Here is a 23,580-nt window from a genome sequence, read left to right on the forward strand (position 1 = left end):
AATAAAGTAACTAAAATCAACTCTGGAAGCCACATACAAATACTATAGAAATTAAATCAGTGATGATGACAAAGTTGAGAAAAATGTCCAGAGCATAGAAGAAAAAGGCAGTAAAGCTATGTAGGGAAAATATATGGAAAAAATAAAGATATCTAATTCATAGATAATTGATATAACTAAAGAAGAGGTCTCAGCAAATGTAAAATCGGATATAATTAAAGAAATAACCAAGAAAATATTCTAGAAGACTCAACACTACAAGTTGAAAAGCCTTAGACTCCTCTTGTGCAATAATAAATGACAGAATGTTAGGATAACAACTACAGAATTTTCAAGCAAACTTATGACTACTTTAAAATGCTTTAAAAATATTTTATTACACAGAATACATGCCACAACACATAAGATACAAAGGATAACAAAGTGAACACCTGTGAACCGACTACCCAATTGTGACTACATCTGTATTTTGTGTTTAGATCAGTGGTCACCAAAATGGAATGTTTAGAATAACCCACCAAAGTGCAAGTAGAAAATATGAGTACATATATTCATCTTTATGTATCTATAAATACTAGAAAGAAATTGGTTTTTAAAATATTTAATATACAAAATGAAGTAATGCCCTTACTTGGAATACACGTTACACACATGAGATATTCTAAGAGAAGAGTAGAAATCCCATAACATACCAGGCTGATGTGAGGCCCTCACTCATCTGCTTTAACTGTAATTACAGCACAACTGCAGTCCATGTGTGCCTGATTAACTGTTTTTACAGAATATAAATGGATGAATGGAGTGTTTAAGAAAATTCCTGCAAAATATCATTAAAGATAATAGAGGCAAAGATGTGAACAACAAGAAAATGATAAGAGTTGAGACTTTTACTTCTGGCATAAGCTTTGATAGCCACATTATAAAATAAAAACAATTATCTAATTAGAATACATTGTTTTCACTAAAAATAATTACTTTAAAAAATTTATTCTGTGTGTGTTGCACATATAAATATCTAACATTAGTACAATGGTACATTTATGTTATATTTATATTACATATTTATCCTTTGTTATGGATTGAACTGTGTCCGCTCAATGTGACTATATTTGGAAATAGGGCCTTTAAGGAGGTAATCAAGGTTAAAAGAGGCCATAAAGGTGGGGCCCTTATCCAATATGACTGCTGTCCTTATAAGAAGAAAGAGAGAGACCAGGGATGCATAAGCACAGAGAAAAGGTCATGGGAGGACACATTGAGAAGGCAGCCATCTGCAAGCCAAGGAGGAGACCTCAGGAGAAATCAAACCTGCCAACAACTCGATCTTGGACTTCTAGCTTTCAGAACTGTGAGAAAATACATTTGTTTGCTTTTTTTAAGCCACCCAGTCTGTGGTATTTTTGTTATGGCAGCCTTAGCATTCTAATACACCCTTATTACATATGTATTTATATTATAGAGAGATATACTTTCAAAAATTTTAACTGATGGAATATGTGAACAAAACATATGGGGATTACTGGTGGAGACAACAAAGAGACATTAGCAAATATAAAGTGCCTCAAAACATAACCTATAAACAAATCCTTAAAAAAAAGTAACCTGAAGATATATTCCATCTGAACAACAAATATATCAAAATAAAAGGATCAGAAGCAATGAAATCACTTAAGCCCAGAATTCAAACTAAATGTATGAGTACGCACTTTTAGAACGAGGGACTAAGGAAGTCTGAAAATCTGCTCCTCCATAAAAGCAATGAGAACTGGCAAATGTTGTCAAAATCAACTTTTTCAGTATTCTAGAAATTAACTTGCAACAACCTGTTTATTCAAGAAAAACAACTGAATCTCAGTAAATATAACAAGTTTTATGGTCTATTAACTTGCTTTACTCCCTCCTCTTCTCCCAAGTTCATGGTAGCCTTGAAAACTAATAGGCTCACAACCACAAGAGCTGTGAAAACCAGTAGCCTAGCAACCCCTATAAGGGGCAGAATAAGATTAGAGCTCCCCAGAAGCCACATCCCCAGAGAATGTCACCCACCTGTCTGAAAGTTCCTTGGAAAGGCTCAATTCTCAGGATTTATCTTTATTTGACCTGACTCAGAGAACACTCTGTGTGAACAGCCCTATACTCAGGGCATTTGTCAAAAACAACCAACAGCAATTGTTTAACACTGCAGCTGCCTGAGGCAGCGATACCAGTTGGGACTAACAAGAGGCTGATCAAAGAACTTAAAGAAAAAAATCTGGGTGATGAGATATTCATAGAGGCTTTTGAAAAGCTCTGAAATATTCCTAGGAATCTAGAAGGTCATATATATGTATAGGACTCTAAGTATGATCAGGAAAGATCTGAGAAAGGCTTCAAAGCTCACCTCTGGCAGACACTGAAGCTGTATAAAAGCAGGAAGCAAAGGCTAAGGTAGAGTTATAAACTCTTCCCAAAAGTTAAGCACAGAGCCCCTTGGAAAAGAGTGGGAGACCTATTGATTCAGGCACTTAAGGAAATCTCTGTCCTACCATTAGCTGACCACTAAACAAGCAGCAACTTCAGTGGCCACCCATGACAAAGAATGCAGACTTTACAGAAAGAGACCAGGAAAAACACTAAAACCAATAACAACAACAACAAACCAACAAATCCTTGAGGGAGGGGGAAATCTAATTATATTATATAAAAATTATAACATTATATATGTTTGGTTTCAACAAAGAAATTATGAGACACATGAAGAAATACAAAAGTATGGCCTAAAATCAGTAAAAGAAAAAAAAAATAGTGAACAGAAATTGTCCCTGAGGAAGCCCAGATGTCAAACTTCTTAGACAAAGATTTAAAATCAGCTATTATACATATGTTCAAAAAAACTAATGCCACAACAAGGATGAACCTTGAAGATATTATGAGAAGTGAAATAAACCAGTTACAAAAAGACAAGTACTGTATGATTCCACTTATATAAGATGAATAGATTAGTCAAACTTATAAAAACAGAAAGGAAAATGATAGTTGCCAGGCACTGAGGAAGGAAGAAATGGAGAGTTGCTGTTTCTTGAGTATAGAGTTTTGAAAGACAGAAAAGTTCTAGAGATTGGTTACATAAAAATGTGAATATACCTAACACTACTGAACTGTACACTTAAAAATGGTTAAGAGGACAAATTTTATGTTAAGTGTATTTTACTACAATTAAAAAACAAAACTAAAGGAAACCACATCTGAAGAACTACAGGTAACTATGAAAACGATGTTCTAACAGATAGAAAATATCAATAAAGAGACAGGAATCATAAAAAAAGAAGCAAATAGAAATTTTAGGATTGAAAAATATAGTAACTTAAATGAAAAATTCACTAGATGGGCTAACTAGCAATTTTAGCTGGCAGAAGAAAGAATCAATGAACTTGAAGATAAGTCAATTGAGATTAACCAATCTGAGGAACAGAAAGAAAAAAGCAAAGAAATGAACAGTGCCATAGGGACCTACTGGACATGAGAAATATTACCAACATACTCATATTGGAAGTCCAAGAAGAGGATGAAGAGAAAGGAGCATAAAGAATATCCAAAAAACATTAATTGACACATCTAATAAGCTCAACAAACCCTAAGTAAACTCAGAGATTCATACCTACACTCATCATAGTCAAACTGTCAAAAGCTAAAGACAAAGAATCTTAAAAGCAACAAGAGAAAATACTGTTTTCATTAAGTGCAAGGGACCCTCCATAATATTAACAACTGACTTTGCATTAGAAACCATGAGGATGGAAAGCAGTAAGAGGACATATTGAAAGAAAAAAAGACTCAAGAACTGTATATCCAACAAAGCTATCTTTCAAAGATGAAGGAGAAATTAAGACATTCCCAGATTTTAAAAAAGAAAAAACACTGAAAGAATTTGTAGCTAGCAGACCACACTATAAGAAATATTAAAAGCTGAAGTGAAAGGTTGCTAAACTGTATCCAAACACACAAAAAAAGAACACCAATAAAAGTAATTACATCAGTAAATATAAAAAACAGTATATGGGAAGGGGGAAGGGATAAATTAGGAGCTTGGGATTAAGATACATACACTACTATATATAAAATAGATAACCAACAAGGACCTACTGTACAGCACAGGGAACTATATTCAATATTCTGCAATAACCTATATGGGAAAAGAATCTGAAAAAGAATGAATACATGTACATGTATAACTGAATCACTATGCTGCATACCTGAAACACAACATTGTAAATCAACTATACCCCAATAAAATTTTTTTTAAAAGATAATAAAATGCATTTTTGTGACTTTTATGTTCTCTTATCTGATTCAAAAGGCTTCATTAAACGATAATTACAGCTGACCCTCATTATTCATGGATTTTATATTTGCAAATTCACCTACTTGCTAGAATTTATTTGTAACTCCAAAATTAATACTTGTAGTGCTTCTGCAGTCGTTTGCAGACATGGTATAGCACATCACCCAAGGTGCATATTCCCCGCTGAGGTCAAACAAGATGATGCTCTGCCTTCTTATTTTAATTCTCATATTCTAAGCAAGGATCCTCCTTGCAGTCTATTTAGTGCCAGGTTTTTTGCATTTTTGTGTTTTTTGTTAGTGATTCTGCTCTTTAAAAAGCCCCAAAGGCAGTGCTGAAGTGCTGTCTAGTGTTCCTGTGAGCAAGAAGGCCATGATGTGCCTTACGGAGAAAATACGTGTGTTAGATAGCTTCATTCAGGCATGAGTTATAGGGTTATGGTCATGAGTTTAAAGTTAATGAATCAATAATATATATTAAATATATAAATAAGGCAACTTTAAACAGAAACACAAATAAAACAAGGTTATGTACTGATTGATGATAAACTGGCTTGCAGGAAGCTAACCCTGTATTTCTTCAAGAAGCAATAATTCAGTATTTGCTACTTCAGTGTTTGCTGCAACTTTATAGAACATAACTACTGCAAATAATGAGAATCAACTATATATTACTGTGTTGATAAGCTTACAGTGTATAGAGATGTATTTTCTATGAGAAAAATGGTACAAAAGAGGGCTGAGGGAAGGAGGGCTTGTTGAAACTAAGTTTTTACATACTATTTGCAATGGTTAATTTCATGTGTCAACTTGGAGAGTGTTTTGGATGAAATTAATATTTACATCAGTGAACCTTGGGTAAGTTTGCCTCCATAATGTGGGTGGGCTTCATCCAAACAGCTGAAGGTCTGAAAAGAACAAAAAGACTGGCCTCCTTGAGCAAGAGGAAATTCTCCAGCAAACTGCCTTCAAACTTCATCTACACCATCAGCTCTCCTTGGGTCTCAAGCCTGCTGGCCCACATTATAGATTCTGGACTTCCCAGTCTCCATAACTACATGAGTTAACTCCTTACAATAAATCTCTTTATATGAGTATATCTAGATATCTATCATATCTATAGATATACATGGATAGAGATAATCTATATATTATAAATAAATATATCTATATATTCAATAGCAAGTAAAACTGGGAAAAGATCAGCAAGAACATAAAAGACCTGAATAGTACTATCAACCAATTAGACATAACAAACACCTAGAGATCAATCCATCCAACAACAGCAGCAGTATACATATTCTTCACAAGTGCACATGCAAACATTCTCCAGGGTAGACCATAAGCAAGCCATTAAACAAATATCTATATTTCAAAAGCCTGAAATCATGCAAAGTATAATCTGTGACCACCATGCAATAAAATTAGAAATGAATAATTTTTAAAAATTTGGAAATTCACAAAAATATGAAATTAACCCCTAAATTACAAGGGAAATCAAAAAGAAATCACAAGGGAAATTGGAAAACATTTCGAGATGAATAAAAACAAAAATATAAGTTACTAAAACTTATGAGATGCAGCTAAAGTAGTGCACATAAAGATATTGATAGCTGTAAATGCATATACTAAAGAAAATTCCAAATCAATAAACTAACCTTCCACCTTTAGAAAGCAGAAAAAGAACAAACTGAATACAAAGCAAGCAGAAGGAAGGATTAGAGAATAATCCTTAAATAAATGAAACTGTGACAAGAAAAACAACTGAGAAAAATCAACAAACCAAAAGTTGGTTCTTTGAAAAGTTCAATAAAATTGACAAACATTTAGCCATACTGAGTAAGGAAAACAAGAACACTCAACTTACTAAATCAGGAATGACACAGGCCACATTACTATCAACCTTACAGAAATAAAAAAGAAATAAGAGTATACTATAAACAAACTTGTATGCCAACAAATTTGATAATCTAAATGAAATGGGAAAATTTCTAGAAAGATATAAACTATTGAAAGTAATCTGTCAAAAAGTAATAGAAAATCTGAATAGATCTTGCCATTCCTATCAATCATTGTACTGGAGGTTCTAGCCAGGGCAATTGGGGGTGGGGGGGAAGGCATCCAGACTGGAAAAAAGTAAAAGTATCTCTATTTGCATATGACATGATCTTGTACATGGGAAAACTCTAAGGAATCCACTAAAAAAAACATTAGAACTAATAAACAAGTTCTGAAAGGTTGCAGAATACAAGACTGATATACAAAAACTCAATTTGTATTTCTTTACATAAGCAATAAACAATGTGAAAAAGAATTGAAGAAAATAATTCAATTTATTTTCTTCAATAGTATCAAAAAGAATAAAACACTTACATTTAACAAAAGAGTTGCAAGACATATACTCATAAACCAAGTTGAAAGAAATTAAAGAAGACCTAAATAACAGAAGGACCCTCCCGTTCATGGATTCAAAGAATTAATATTATTAATATGGCAATACTCCCCAAAGTGATCTACAGATTCAACAGAATCCCTATCAAAATTCTATTTAGCTTTTTTGTAGAAAGTGACAAGCTGATCTTAAAACTTGTATGGAAGTAAAAAGGACCCAGAAGGGCTAGGCAATCTTGCAAAAGAAGAACAAATCAGGAGGATTCACACTTCCCAATTTCAATAATTTTTACAAAATTACAGTAATCAAGATTGTGTGGTACTGGCATAAGGATAGAAATATGGATCAATGGTACAGGTGGAAGTCCAGAAATAAACCCTTACACTTATAGTCAACTGATTTTCCACAAGGGCAACAATACATGGAAAAAGAAGTCAACAAATGGTGCTTGTGACAACTGGACATCCACAAGCGAAAGAATGAGGCGGATCCTGACATCTCACACCACATACAGACATTAATTCAAAATGGATTATAGAACTAAATATAAGAACTAAAACTGGGCCTCCCTGGTGGCGCAGTGGTTGAGAGTCCGCCTGCCGATGCAGGGGATACGGGTTCGTGCCCCGGTCTGGGAGGATCCCATATGCCACGGAGCGGCTGGGCCCGTGAGCCATGGCCGCTGAGCCTGCGCATCCGGAGCCTGTGCTCCGCAACGGGAGAGACCACAACAGTGAGAGGCCCGCGTACCGCAAAAAAAAAAAAAAAAACAAAAAAACAAAAAAAAAAAAAAAAAAAGAACTAAAACTGTAAAACTCTTAGAAGAAAATGTAGGAGTAAATCCTCATGACCTTGGATTAGGCAATGGCTTCTTTGATATGACATTAAAACCAAAATAACAAAAGAAAAATACATAAAAATTAGACTTTATCAAAATTAAAACCATTTTGTGCCTCAAAGAACACCATCAAAAAAGTGAAAAGAAAGCCCACAAAACTGGTGAAAATATTTGCAAATCATGTATCTCACAAGGGATTTATATCCAGAATATACAAGGAACTCAACAAGAAAAAGACAAATACCCAATTAAAAATGTGCAAATCATTTAAATAGGTATTTCTACAAAGAAGATATACAAATAGCCAATAAACGCATGAAACGATGCTCAATATTATTAGCAATTAGGGAAATGAAAATCAAACCACAATGAGCTATCACGTCACACATACTAAATCAAATGGATGGCTAAACTAAAAAAGACAGACAATAACAAGTGTTGATGAGGATGCAGAGAAACTGGAACCCTCATACACTGCTAGTGAGATAGTAAAACAGTGTAGGCACTTTGGAAAATAGTTTGGAAGTTTCTCAAAATATTAAATACAGAATTTTCATATGATCCAGCAACTCTACTCCTAGTCATACACTGAGAACTGAAAACCTATGTTTACACAGAAACCTGTATATGAATGATCACAGCAACATTATTCAGAGTAACCAAAAGGTAGGAACCATCCAAACACCCATCAACCACTCAATGATAAACAAAATATGGTATATATTCATATAAGAGAATACTATTTAGCCATGAAAAGGAATGAAGTTCTGATGCACACAACATGGAGGAATCCTGAAAACATTATGATAAGTGAAACAAGCTAGTCTCAAGAGGCCACATATTGTATGATTCTATTTATATGAAATATCCAAAACAGGCAAATCCACTGAGACAGAAAGATGAGTGGTTTCCAGGGGCTTCTGGTGGTGGGGGGGTATAGAGAGTGGCTGCTAATGGTACATGGGCAAAGACCATGTTCCAAAGTTAGATAATGTTCATGGCTGTACAACCTGTCAATATACTGAAAACCAGAGAATTGCGCATTTAAAGGGGGTGAATCTTATGGTTTGTGAATTATATGTCAATAAATTTGTTATTTAAAAAATAAAGGTGGGAAATATGTTTACAAAAAAGAATACAAAAACAAGACACTCTACACACTTATTAAAATGGCCAAAATCCAAAACACTGACAACACCAAATGGTGGTGAGGATGTGGAGCAACAAGAACTCTCATTCATTGCTGGTGGGAATGCAAAATGGTACAGACAACTTGGAAGACAGTTTGACAGTTTCTTACAAAACTAAACATGCTTTTACCTTATGACTCCAGCAATTACACTCCCTGGTATTTACTCAAGTGAGCTGAAAACTTACGTCCACACTAAAACCTGCACACAAATGTTCACAGTAGCTTTATTCATAATTGTCAAAACCTAGAAATAACTAAGATGTCCTTCAATAAAAGGATAAACAAACTGTTGCACATCCATACAGTAGAATGTTATTCAGTGATAAAAAGAAATGAACTATCAAGCCAGAAAAAGACATGGAAGAATCTTAAATGCATACTACTAAGTGAAAGAAGCCAACCTAAAAAGGCTATATACTGTGTAATTCCAACTATATGACATTCCTGGAACAGAAAAGAATATGGAGACAGATCAGTGATTGCCAGGGACTTGGAGAGAGGGAGGGAGGAATGAGTAGGTGGGGCATGTGGGATTTTTAGGGCTATGAAACCATATTCTTTGATACTGTAATGGTGGATACATATCATTGACACAGTCATCAAAACCCATACAATGTACAACACAAAGTGAACCCTGATGAAAAGTATGGACTTAAGTTAAAATAATGTATTAATACCAACTCATCAATTTTAAGGGGAAACTGGGGGAGGGAGGGTGAGAGGTTATATGGGACTCTTTGTACTTTCCACTCAAATTGCACTGTAAACCGAAAACTGCCTTTTTTAAAAAAGCTATTAATTAAAAAAAAAGAAAGAATATAAAAGTTAAAAGTAGTTTCTGATAAAGATTCATAATGTAAAAAAATTAAATCCCCTAAAGTAACTAGGTAGTGAGATGAGGAAGGGCCAGATCACTGTGTATTAATTATTTCATTTTATACAAGGGAGGGACAATATATTTCATTTATGATGTTGATACTTCGAGCAACAGAGATGTGTGATTTTTTTTTTTTTTTTTTTTTGTGGTACGCGGGCCTCTCACTGCTGTGGCCTCTCCCGCTGCGGAGCACAGGCTTCAGACACGCAGGCTCAGCGGCCATGGCTCACGGGCCCAGCCGCTCCGCGGCATGTGGGATCTTCCCGGACCGGGGCACGAACCCACGTCCCCTGCATCGGCAGGCGGACTCTCAACCACTGCGCCACCAGGGAAGCCCGAGGTGTGTGATTTTTAACTGAAAGGTATCACAAGTAGTACTAAAAAAACAGAATACATGCCTTCTGATCTAACAAACTGTCCATACAGTTAATGACATAATTCAAAGGAAAAATACTACGACCCTTTTTTAAAAAGCGGACAGAAAACAACCAAACCACAGATGTCAAAAGTCCTAACATACCAGTTAGTACACTATTTGAAAAGCCTATAGAACTTCCAGACTTCCAGGTAGAGTCAAAAGTAATCTAAAATTGATTATATGAAATACTAATAAAACATAATGAAACAAGAAGGTTAAAAGTTCAAAAAAAGCTGTACCTGGTATACACTAACAAAAAGGAAGGATGAACTGCAAAAGTATTACCAGCCTAAGGAGAAACCAAGGTAAGAATGAAACAAAGAAAATGGCTGTACTAGATAGCAGGAAATGGACACAATAATGACATAACAAATAAATACTATTAAAATGTATATTAAAAAGTTACAAATTATAAAGTGAAACTGACAGAAAAAAAACTGTCATGGCAAGTTTAGTGCACTTCTGTATATCACAACATGCAGAAAAATAAAGCTATAAACCTAGAGAATAGCAATCTCATAACACACATATTTCTTGTTAAAATATTGCTGTATTCAGATATATATGTATACACAGACACACACACACAGAAACTATCTTTCCTAGAATCTATGAAATATGTATAAAAATGGTTCCTCACTAAATTCCAAAATTAAGAAATTATTTAAATTACATACTTACACAATACATAAGTGGTAGACAGTACATTAGAAATTATTTAAGTTATATACTTAAATACATAATAAACATCAAAATTATAACATAATTATTATAATACAAAAACAGTGAAAGTGTCAAAATTTTAACTACTGGCAGCTTAGAATAGTAGGTTTGCAATACAGACAGCCCGACACCCTCTATCAGATGATACCACAGGACCCTTCTTTGAAAATACCAACTGATCTAAGAGATAAGATTTACAGATCCTGAAGTTTGGGGAACCCCACCCCCAATTTATCAATATCTGATGAAGCCTACCAGGTATCAAGCCTCACATGTGCACACAAAATGTTCAATAATCTTAAAGTCACACCTTATATATATATAAAGAGACATCAAAGAATCACCAAAGATTGGAGGAAAGCCCTAACATAAAACACAGAGGCCAAACAAACAAAAAAGGTAGAGAGACAAGGTGGTTAAAATTAATGAGTTTACTAGCGAAGTTGTAGGATACAAGGTTAATATACAAAATACAAATTGTACTTTCTTTATATTAGCAATTATCAAAAACTGAAATAAAAAATAGCATCAAGAAATAGGAAATAATTTGGGATAAATTTGACAAAGTGCAAGATCAGTAAGCTGAAAGTGAAAAAACACTGCTGAGTAAGTTAGGAAGACCTAAAAAAACCCAGAGATATACCTGTTCACGGATGAGAAGAAACAATATTTTTGAGAAGAAACAATATTTTTAAGATGACAATTCTCCCCAAATGATCTACAGGTTCAAATGAAATGCCAATTAAAATCCCAGCAGAGGGCTTCTCTGGTGGTGCAGTGGTTGAGAGTCCACCTGCTGATGCAGGGGACACGGGTTCGTGCCCCGGTCTGGGAGGATCCCATGTGCCTCAGAGCGGCTGGGCCCATGAGCCATGGCTGCTGGGCCTGCGCGTCCGGAGCCTGTGCTCCGCAACGGGAGAGGCCACAACAGAGAGGCCCGCGTACCACAAAAAAAAAAAAAAAATCCCAGCAGAATTCCAGCAGACTGTTCTGCAGCAATTGACAGATTCTAAAATTTATACGGAAATGCGAAGAACCTAGAATAGCCGAAAAATTTTTAGACAAGAAAAGCAAAGCTGGACAACTAATACTAAATGATTTCAAGACCTATTATAAAGCAATGTGATCAACTCAGTGTGGTATTGGCATAAACATAAATTAATCGAACAGTATAGGGAACTCAGAAATATAAAACACACATTTGACAAAGATGTCTAAGGCAATTCAATGGAGAAAAGATACTTTTTTTGACAAATAGTATTGGAACAATTAAATATCTATATGCAAAAAGAAAAGGAACCTTGACCCATACTATGCATCATATACAAAAATTCACTCAGCATGAATCATAGACTCAAATTTAGAGCTAAAAATATGAAACTTCTAGAAGAAAACATAGGAGGAAATCTGTGTGACCTTGGTTTAGTAAAGATTTCTTAATTACAACTCAAAAGAACTGTCTTCAAATAAAAACAAGCAAAACCAAACCAAATCAAACTCTTATCTCCAAGCCCTGGGGCTTTTAAAGTAGGGTAACTGTACTTTTTATTGTCTGAAGAGGACCCACTTCTAAGACTAAAAGAGAGTGCAATTAATAATTAGGCATAAACTGGGAATGTCCCATGCAAAACAAAATGTATGGTCTCCCTGCTCATAAGACACATGTCCCAGTCCATCCTGTTCTAAGAAGATTACAAAACCAGAAAAACAAGAAGCCAGAGGGAACTCAAAGCAAGGAAATAAACAAGAAAAAAACCTTTTACAAAGCAAGTTTTCCCTCGGTTTTACAAATCAATTTGAATATTAATAATATTTTACTTAAACCAGGGTAAAGAGTGGGGGCAGAGGTGGCAAAATAAGGAGGACTGGTTAAAGTAAATTTATGAAGCAGTCAGGCACACCAGATCCCTTCCCCTATCCCAGCAAAGTCCTGGGATTTTCTTAAGAACATAAAGCAGTGGTTCCCTGTGCAGGTGACACTGGGCACAGCTGAGTAGAGTACATACTATACTGAAAACAACAGTTCAGGTGAATGCATACATCCAGGATGCTGAATGCTTGGTTCCTAGAATGTTGGCAGCCAGGCCTTCATTCTCAAGCCAAGAGACTTGAAGAGTCTTCTCTGAGAAATCTGACCAGCCTCAACAGAAAGACCTAAAGTTACTGACACAGAAGGTTCCTCAATGAAATATATTAGTCAGATGACCCAACTGTGAAACTTGTAATCAATAAGCCCCCTCTCATATGTTCATAGCTTCCAATCAGCTTTTTCATGCCTCACTATTAAATATGAACACACAAAAACTGCCAGACATCTAATGAAAGACTCTAATATAAAAGACAGAGACCAGAAAAAATATATAACGAACAGACAAATGCAGCTTTGGAGCAAAGAAAGGAAAAATAATTTTTTTTAATCTATTGGTATTTTTCTCACAGAGACAAAAGGACATTTTACAACTATGTAACAAGAGCAAGGTAGTATAAAAAGAACATGCAGAGAAGTTAAAAAAAGGGGTTCGTTGAAATGACAAACTCATAGAAGGATTAAAAGATAAAGCTGAGGAACTCTTCACAGAAAGTAGATCAAAAAATAAAAAAGATGAGTAATAGGAGAGATAAGAAAATTAAAGATCTAACATCAAATTAATAGGAGTTCCCCAAAAAAGGTGAAGAAATCATCAACAAAAGGATTCAAGAAAATTTTACAGAAATAAAAGGAGAGGATTTTCCAATACAAAGAACCTTCAAAGCATCAGCAAAAATGGAAAGAGACCCATGCCATGGCAGATTATTGTAAATTTTCAGAACACTGGGATAAACAGGAGATCTGAAAAGTTTTCAGAGAGTAAAACAAGTCACAAAAGACAGGACCACAACAGCTTAGTCTCATCAATAGCAACACTGAAAACTGGAAAACAATGGAGAAATGTCTTTAAAATTTTGCAGGAAAATCATTTCCACCTGGAATTCTATACCCAGTCAAACTACCAATCAAGTATGAGAAACATAAAGACATTTTCAGATATGCAAAGTTGAAGAATGTTTACATGCAAGCTTTCTCAGGAAGCTACTGGGAGACTAATACCAGGACAATGAGAGAATAAACCAAGAAAGAGGAAGACATGGAATACGGAAAACAGGAAACCCAGTGTGGGGGAGGTAAAGGGAGATCCTCAAACCACAGCTCTGTGCCTAGTGTGGGAACAACCAGTTCAGATTAGAGGCTTAGAGAAGACAAAACCAATAAAACACAAAGTGTCTGGAGGTCTGCCAGTGAAAATTAGACAGCTGGTGAAAGTGAACAAAAGAAACAAGATGATTATTAACTCTAAAAACATTTTTAAAAACACAGAAAAACAAAAAGGACAGAAAAAGAAAAGTGATCATAGTTCACCACATGGCTCAGCTGTGAAAAGCACTTATATAACTATAATAGTGTAAATACTCAACAATGACTTAACAAAATCAGGATAAAATTTATACTGGGAGATTGGGGATAAAAAAATGATATAGTAGGGGCAAAAGGAAGCAAGCAAGCAAGATCATCTCCTATAGATAGGAATCTATAATGCCCAAAACTCGAATAAAATCAAGAAAGCAATAGAGCCATGATCTCTAGAAAATGGACTAATCAACGAAAAGTCAGAGGATCAAAGTGCAGAAGAGGAAATAAGGAACCCCAGGGAGGAGATGTGCTTGCTGTTTTTTGTAACAATCTCATAGAACAACTGGTCTCTAAACAATAAGTATGCATAAAATTTTTATTAAACTATTTGATAAAAACAAAGAAAGAAATGAGGGGAATTATTAGAAAAAGAAAAAAGAAAATCTCTATGACATTTTAATTTAAATATCAAATGGCTTCAGGTTTTAGTTTGTATCAAAGTGTTTTTCCCATGGTTAAACCCAATCAATGTATATGTTCCCTAAACATGACTATCTACTCTCACCCACCCATACTCTTCCAATGTGATTACAGACAGGGAATTTTCTAAATCTTACCTCAAGCAGAGCTGCTGCAGGATCACCCTGTAGACTTTTTCCTAGTTTGTCCACCTCATCTAACAGGAACACTGGATTGTTCACCCCGACAGTCTTCAAGCCATTGATTATCCGGCCAGGCATGCTGCCAACATAGGTGCGTCTGCAGAAGGTGAGAAGTAGATTAGCAACAGGGAGATGGCAGAGCAGTATCACTTAGAAACCAAAACTCTGGATTGGGAAACAGTCATTTAGTTATCACAGGAATATAGCAAAGAGGTACTGTAAATTTTAAAAGCCCTGTGATACATCAAAGAGTTACTAGATTCAATTCTTACCTTATTTTCTATTGAATTCTGGCTGTAAATTACCCATGATATTAGAAGCACTGTATCTAATTTTTGCCACTTAGTGAAACTGAAAAAAATGACACTTAAATCACATAGTTATGATTCTTACTCTTTGAGATTCTAAAACATCCAAAGAGCCCTATGAATTTAATTCCCACATTTTTCATAGTTTTTCTGGGCACCTCCCTGGCACTTACCAAACCGCAACATAACTACCTTCTTACAGACTGAAATGGCTGACCCAAAGCTGGCTAAAACATCATCACCATCTTCATAAAGGAAATCAGAATTGGTTCAAAGGACCATTCAAAATGTAAGCCTCTCCCCCCAAAAAGAAAGAAAAATTCCAACTTTTTTATTTTCAGAGGGAATAATTTGTTATTCACTGTAGTAAGAGGATCTGGGGCCAACAGTATTTATATCAAAATTCCATTAATTCTGGCCTTTTGAATAAAACTGTGTTCACCCTATATACACTGATTGGTATAACCAAGCTCAGCCAGACATTAGGTCATGCATTCAAATGTTAGAGGCTGCTTTAACATATCTCAACAAGAATCATCTACAGAATTGACAAATGTACGTGACATGAAATAAAAATATGCTTGTCAAACGAAAAAAGTGGCTTTTTTACAAAGCCAGCAAAACTTTATTTTAAGCAGCAGTTTAATAATTTTAGTTACAACCTTGCTGCCTAAGCCATGAGCAAATCAAATGCTGTTTGTGAAGAGGCATAAAAGGGTGAATGCCTGCAAGAAACAAACCAAGGGCAAGTGGAACAGCGGCCGTATCTCATGATCTGCACAAAGCCAGCTCACGGAGTAGTTCTGCCACATGACTGGTATAAAGTAGGACAGAGTAAATAGTGACCTTTGAAAAGACAAGAAAGCCTTAAAAATATCGTGGGAATGCCTTTCATCTTGGGGAGTGATCAAGGCCCTGGAACCAGATACAGTAAACACTGTCAAGCTATAATAAGGAGTTAGCACATTTCAAGATTTCAGAACAGGATATAGGAACGACAAGACTCACGATTAATAAATTCTCTGAAAGTCTCTCTCTAGAGAACTTACAGATTTGTCAGCCTTCTGTGAATAAGTAGGGAAGGGAAATTAAAAACAAAACAAAAAAACCTCAAAGCCTCTAAGGGTCATTCCTTGCGCATTAATTTCTTTTTCCTTACTGCTTTTGATAGGCAGATTTCAAAAACAGGTACTTGCAATTCTAGACCTAGAGTCATGGAGAGAAAATAATATTCTAGGCAGCTGCCCTTTCTAAAGAAGAAGCGGAAATCTAGGTACTAGTCACAGTATACAAACAACTCCTAAACTTTCTACTGCTTCCCAGAACCTAGAGAATAAGGCCCAAATTCCTTTGTCTGGAATTCAAGGCTCTTCACAATTCAGTCCCCACCAGCTTTCCTAACTTGCTGCCCTTATGCTCTTGCTTCATCCACAATAAAGGTCCTATTAATAGCCTTTAAGCTTTTTTACCTTTGTTAATATGGTGCCTTCCTGCCCTTAATACTCTCCCCACCTAGGTAAATCCCAGAAATTGTACCAAACTTTTCCTGACCACCCCTCACAAAGTGATCTTTCCAATAATGTAATGTCTACAATTTGCCTGATTCATACTTACAACCTAGGTTTTATCCATGGGTACCAAGCATATCGCCTCCTCTAAAGAGCCAGTGAGCATTCTGATGACAGAAAGTGGGTCTAAATACAGATTAGACGCTGCATACAGAGTTGTAAGATTGTTCCCCAAACAAAAGTTTGTTTCTCCTATTTGTTAAGGACAACAGATCAACAATGATAGCACCCAAAGTATCTTTCTATCACCATTATTAAGGCCATATAGTCTCTGAGTACTGCTTTGCATAAATAACATGACCCAAGCCTCAGTTTCCTCATCTGCTAAAATGGGGATAATAACAGTGCCAACCTGATGGATTATATGAGATCACAAGAGAACATAATAGGTAAAGCACAAAGCACAGTACGTGGCACATGGTAAGCTTTCAAAAGATGTTAACTGTAATTGTTATTAGTAATAGCTACTTAAAGTCAACTTCTAATTTCCTAGAAAAAATACAAAAGCAGAAATCAGTACACCCAAATTTGGGGTCCATTTCAATCTCTGTCTCATGGAAGCAACTCTTCTTTTTTAAATTAATTTTTTTTTTTTTTTTTGGCTGTGTTGGATCTTTGTTGCTGCGCGCACGGCGTTGCGGTGCGTGGGCTTCTCATTTTGCAGAGCATGGGCTCTAGGCACGCGGGCTTCAGTAGCTCAGTAGTTGTGGCGTGGCGCAGGCTTAGTTGCTCCGCGGCATGTGGTATCTTCCCAGACCAGGGCTCGAACCCGTGTCCCCTGCATTGGTAGACAGATTCTTAACTACTGTGCCACCAGGTAAGTTCCAGAAGCAACTCTTATAAATGTCTTTTCATAGTGAAACCAAGCCCCCCAAACCAAGCTCTCTTACCGAGTTTATGATTAACCTCTCTATCCAAAACTTACTCCTTGTCTTACCCCCTCTGACCTCAATCCTGCCAACAATGGTCAACCAGAGTCAGATGACTGAAATTGCTGTTGCCAATAACATTGTTAATGTACTAAAATCACTGTTATAGATCTTATCATTAACAAACAAACTCAGGTTATTTCTCCAGGGCAAGATGAGCCACGGACTACCTGGCCAGAGAACTGTAAACCAGAGACATCCTGACTCCTGAAACTATGATTAGGAAATGTCACAAGATGATAATTAACCCCAGCCTTTTTGTTCTTTGCCTTTTAAAAAACCCCTCATTCAAAGATCAACTGGAATTGGATCTGGGGTTTGTCTCCCACGCGCTTGGCGCCCTGCAATAAACCCTTCCTTTGCCACAAACCCACTGTCAGAGTTTGGCTTTCTGTGCTGTGAGCACAGGAGCCCTTTGTTCAGTTACAACAGCACCAAGCGTGCTCAATGCCCCTAGAGTTCCTTAATCACAGGTGACATCCTCAAATGTGTACCACTAGTCTAGATGTCAAACCAAGACAACTATTATCAGAGCCTGTAAGCTACTGAAAATATCTATAATGTGCTTGTCTTTTGCCACAAAGTATGCGTAAGAATAAACTTTGAATAAACCTTTGGAATATGAATCAGACGGTGAAAAATGTAGCAACACACAAATGAAAATGTTCTCTTTCAACATCACTAAACAAACATTTAAAAAAACAAATTAGCATACCAAAATATCCTACTGAGAAACTACATTAAGTAGGAAATAAATGAAACTAGTATTCTTTTACAAACTATAACTCTTTTGAGGGCAAAATACTGTCTTTTCTATGTTCTTCCTTGTGATACAACATCTAGAAAGCAATGTAGCACAATATAGGAAAGTTTGCAAAGAATGTATCATTTTAATTACTTATTATTCAGCCTGAATACATAATTACCTAAGGAGTTTTTCTTAAAGTACACAAGTGAACTAAAAAACATATGGATTCATAGGTATAATTATTACAGGCAGTTCACAAGTTTATCAGGACAATTCAACTAGTGTATAAGATACACAAAAACAAAAGTGTCTACACAGTTCAAAATTTTAATTTACAAGATCAGCGTTTTTAATTTTCCAAAAAGTAGTCTGTGTTATACTTCAAAAAACAACTACACAAAATTACAATATCATCTATTTACAGCTCCATGGTAACCAGCTGTTTTACTACTCTGCATCATCCCTAGATATATTCAAATCTAATGTAATCCAAGAAGCTGGTCATTCTGTCACCGCCAAGGATATCATGATAAATGTCAGGAATAAGGGGTGTTTTACTCACCTCTTTTCCAGTATGTAGAGAGGGAGAAAAGCAGGCATTTACCATCAATTTTTTCATGCCTATCCAATTAAGGAACTCTTATGGGCTATAACACAAATTATTAAAGTGATATTTACAAACAATTTGTAATATAAAAAGTTTATGTTATAATGTTAAGTGGAAAGGGTAGGATAGTTCTGTTGCTTTAAAAAAAATGGCAAAAGCTGCCCAATGAAAGTTGGGCAGGAAATAAAATGTTAAAGGTGATTTACCTTTGTATGGTAGAAAAACATGAGGATTTTTTTCCTTTTATTTTTCTAATTTTCTACCAACGGTGTATATATATATATATCTCAAGTTGGCAAATAATAAACCTAAAAGAGATCCTAATGATTTCTTTTTAAAAAAGAAAAACAGTCTTTAAGGAACTAAAAATAGTCTTTAACATAGCATGTCTAAACAAATCAAATTGTTCTTACAGCAGTCATTCCTAAATCATTTGCATGGATGTGCTCATCTAAAGGACTGCATGACTTCCAACATGTTTTAATCCTACTTGAACTCAGGCAGCACTTAGAGAGCACTTACCACGTTTGGCACTGTGCTTGGCAGCACAGACTGATACAGAGGAGTATAAGATATGTGAAAACGCCTACCCTACATAGCTCCTACTTTTCATATATCTTTGATTCACTTCTATAGGAATATATTAGAAATGCCAGAGGCCTGTATTATTTGATCACTGAAGAGCACAATAGACAGTAAGTAGTCAGTTCAGAGGAGAATAGGATCATCACTGACTGCACTTATCTTAATAGAGGAAGCCTTGGGCTGGGGCCTCAAGATAACCTTAAAGTTTTTCGGAGGCAAAGAAGAGCTGCAGGGCTTCCGTGGTGGCACAGTGGTTGAGAGTCCGCCTGCCGATGCAGGGGACGCAGGTTCGTGCCCCGGTCCGGGAAGATCCCACACACCGCGGAGCGGCTGAGCCTGTGAGCCATGGCCGCTGAGGCTGCGCGTTCGGAGCCTGTGCTCTGCGACGGGAGAGGCCACAACAGTGAGAGGCCCGCGTACCGCAAAAAAAAAAAAAAAAAAAAAAGAAGAGCTGCATACAAATATAGGTTATAAAGGAGGCTAGTGAGCAAACCGTAACACGTCTGGCATACCATGCTAAAAATATTTTAAAGGCTTGGTGCTTCAGGTATTTTTCCCTTGTAGAGACTAATAACGAAACAGCAAATTTATTTAAAACATCATTATTTCAGGTTACATATGAAAATGTATCAACGTGGAAAGAAAAGTTCATTTTTCTTCTCATCTTGTTTAAGAATTGAGCCAAGGATTCCTTACAACGATAGAACTTTATCATCTGAACAAACAGCTGGTCAGTGACTTCCAGTTACTCACAACAATAACTTGAGAAATATCGCAACAGTAGTATATTTCACTGAGGAACAGCTAATGAAAAAAGATCGTTATAGAAACATGATTTCATAAAACTTCATCCTAAAAGAAGTCACTTTATACTTAATGTCTACGAACTGATTTAAATTATTTAAATACAATATTTAAATATAAAAATGTAAGTCGTAAAAACTGATAGATGGGAACAGAGATTCTATGGCTTATAAAAGTAGACAAAAAATCCCAATGGAGATAATGAGAAACGTTAAACTGAAAAAAATGCATTACTTAATATGGAGCATAAACATGACTATTCTTCCTCTAATCCACTCAAAATAATATGAACCAAAACAATGGGCCAATATTTAGTCAGATCACTATATTTTCCCAGTTTAAGGTCTAAATGTAAACCAAGTCTTTTTTTTTCTTCCCCATCTTTCACCTCATTATCGTTTTAACTCTAAAAGACATATCTTAGGTTGTTTTTAAAATAAATTCCTAACTTATTAGCACCTTCCTCCACATAAACAGGTACTTCTACCAAAAGGCTGGAGCTCCATGCGTGGGAAAATGGGGAAAGTGAGTGACAGAATCAAGAGAATAAGCAAGGAAGATAACAGAAGGCAGCTCTGTTTTTCCTTGGCTATTTTAAGGCTGCAGAACAGTGGTGCCTACTCACAGGCTGCGGAAAAACAAAACTCTGCATGAACTCTACTTGTGAGCATGTGACCGGTACTTAAATGCCAAGACCTGGGTGTTCCCAAATGCCCACACACTCCACCCTGTGGCTGTGCTATAATCCTCTCCATTCTCTCCCCTCCTATCACCTCCTCCAACCCGCAACTATGACACAAGCGCATACGCTGCTCTCAACCCCCTCCCCTTAACCACCACACCCCACGCTCCACATGCTTCCAAACAGGTTTTCAAACAGAAATTTTCACCAGGTTTTGATAATTTAGTGGGTAGCTGGGTAATAAGTCCCCAATAGCACAAGGGCAGATGGCTATAGTGTTTAGTGAAACATTTGGTACAGGGATGGCTAGTGAGTACATGCTTACCAGCAAGGTGTATCAAAAATCAGGCTTAGTAGAATGAGTCATAGACAAACCTACAAACCTTTTATTTGGCAACAATCATAACCTCAATTCGCACCACACATTTCTAAAAAGCTTATATTTACACATATTTTAGGCAAATACACAAGCTCCTTTCACAAAAGACTCATAAAGAAAATAAATTCTCATTTTCTTTAGGTTCAATCCTCTTAACAATAGTCACACACAGGAAAGGATACTCCCTTGAAAAAAGAGAACAAATTTTAGGTCTATCAGTTTCAGTAAAGGTTGAAAACAGAGATCTGTTTAAACCCAACAATGCTCATAACAAGTGGTGGGGATTATGACATTACATACTGCCTACCAGCAGGCATCATAAAAATACATTTTCCACAATTCTGCCACATAAATTAAATAATAATGCCCCAAACAGGATATTTTAGGTACAATTTAAGAATCAGATTGAATTTTATAAAAAGTCATATTGAAGCTTATAAATCTAAACTTGTCCTCCTGAGAACTGAGAATTAAAATAATAATGAAAGTTAATTTTTATTGAATGCTCAGTGTGTGCTGGGCACTAAGCACTCTCCAAGCCTTACTGAAAAATCAATACCAATGTAGGAAGAAATAAGGACAAATACCTACATGTCATGTGCCCATGACATTAATTTCACATGACAGTAACTCCACAAACTCACTCTCTAAATTCTATCAAATATCACACAATACTGTGCCACAGATAATAAAAGGAAGAAATAAACTGAGACAACTCTGAGTGCAGGAATCAAGTCTCTTGCATGGAGAACACCTCCCTAAAGCTCTGTAGCATAAATCAGAAGATTTAGGCCCTAGATCTAGCTTCTCCAGGATTGGTCCACGGTACCAATTTCTTTACAAAAGCAAACTACAGCCTCTAGTGGCACATGTGAGAATAAGAAAGTCTAGGCAACAAAAACATGATTTGAAATTGCCAGAAAGACGGACCCAAATCAATTCCCTGACCTAATTTGCAGTCCTCATTGCTTATTTACTAAAATCTTGGAATACTTTTTCTTCAATGCGTAAGAAGTGTAAATAAGCAAATAAAAGAGAATAAAAAGAACCATTTTTCATGAAAAAGTTTCTGAAATAGTTTCCCATCCCTGCCTAAGGATCCCATAAAGCAAATGGAAAATAAGATGTTTTAAAAGCATTGTATTCTTTTCTTTTCCCCACAATCCAAGTTTAATCCATATTCACCAAACTGTAAATATGCATTTAAATTACCCTTGGCCACTGGCAGTTGTTCACTGCTTGCACTGGCATGCCTGCCAAAGCCCCCACTTATAACCTGCAATGCTTTTACAACTTTAAGATCGAGTTTATGATCTTGAGGTTAGAAGTTTTATCTTCAGTTTAATTACTTCTACTCAAAGTTACATGCCTTCTTTTAAAAAAATTGTCTTAACTGAGATATAATTGACATATTACATTATATTAGTCTGAGGTATACAACATCATATTCTTTTAAGCAGTTCATAATTTCTACATTTCTAAATGTTCTACATTTTTAAATGTTCCTTAACACATAAGCTATAGGTATGTTTTCTCACAACTTGCAACTATGAAACAGAAGTTCATGCTTTCCCAAAGCATCTTCCGATATGAGCCACCAAGAATAAAACAATGAACATAACATGCAAATCTCATTCTAATAATGTCAGATTAATCAGAGACACAGTTCTTACAGTTTAGTGTATTTTTATAGAAAGGGTGTCAAAAATGCAAAGCCTTAATTATCTTTTCTCCTTATTATTCATACTCACACTGCAAACCAGCCTCCTTGAAAGTTTAAAATGCAAACATAATAAATTTGTTATCAAAGATTTCTTCCCTCCTCCTACTTGCCTGCTATTGCACTTATTCCTTAAACTCTAAAAGTTATGGGACATTATTTATGAAATGCTATTGGGCCAAAATGAATATTAAAAATATAATATTTAATTATAACTAATTTATAATTGCATTCAAATGAGATTCCAGGAAAGCTGAGGCACAGACACCACCCCCACCCCATCCACCGTCACACAGACATCAAGGTTAGTTTGGGTATACCCTGACGGTAGAGGCTTTAGGCTAGCAGGTAAGTACCATAAATGTCCTTTCCATTCAAGGTAACACAAAGAGCCCTTTAAGAAAAAGATATACATTATGCCTTGGCTTTTGGTTGGGGGG

At 35.9% G+C, this 23,580-nt stretch overlaps 1 protein-coding gene across 3 annotated transcripts in view; it reads right to left on the minus strand.

Annotated features, from left to right (window-relative positions):
- LONP2 (lon peptidase 2, peroxisomal) overlaps positions 1–23,580 on the minus strand; it is a gene marked incomplete at its 5' end in the record, with an annotated part of 89,345 nt that overhangs the window by 43,019 nt on the left and 22,746 nt on the right. For all 3 annotated transcript variants that reach the window (XM_079723898.1, XM_079723896.1, XM_079723897.1), the window contains one exon: positions 14,766–14,907. In XM_079723898.1, coding sequence (XP_079580024.1) covers positions 14,766–14,907 — 142 coding nt within the window. The remainder of the gene's footprint in view (positions 1–14,765; positions 14,908–23,580) is intronic.

This window comes from Hyperoodon ampullatus, assembly GCF_949752795.1.
Source record: "Hyperoodon ampullatus genome assembly, chromosome: 18".
NCBI lineage: Eukaryota > Metazoa > Chordata > Mammalia > Artiodactyla > Ziphiidae > Hyperoodon > Hyperoodon ampullatus.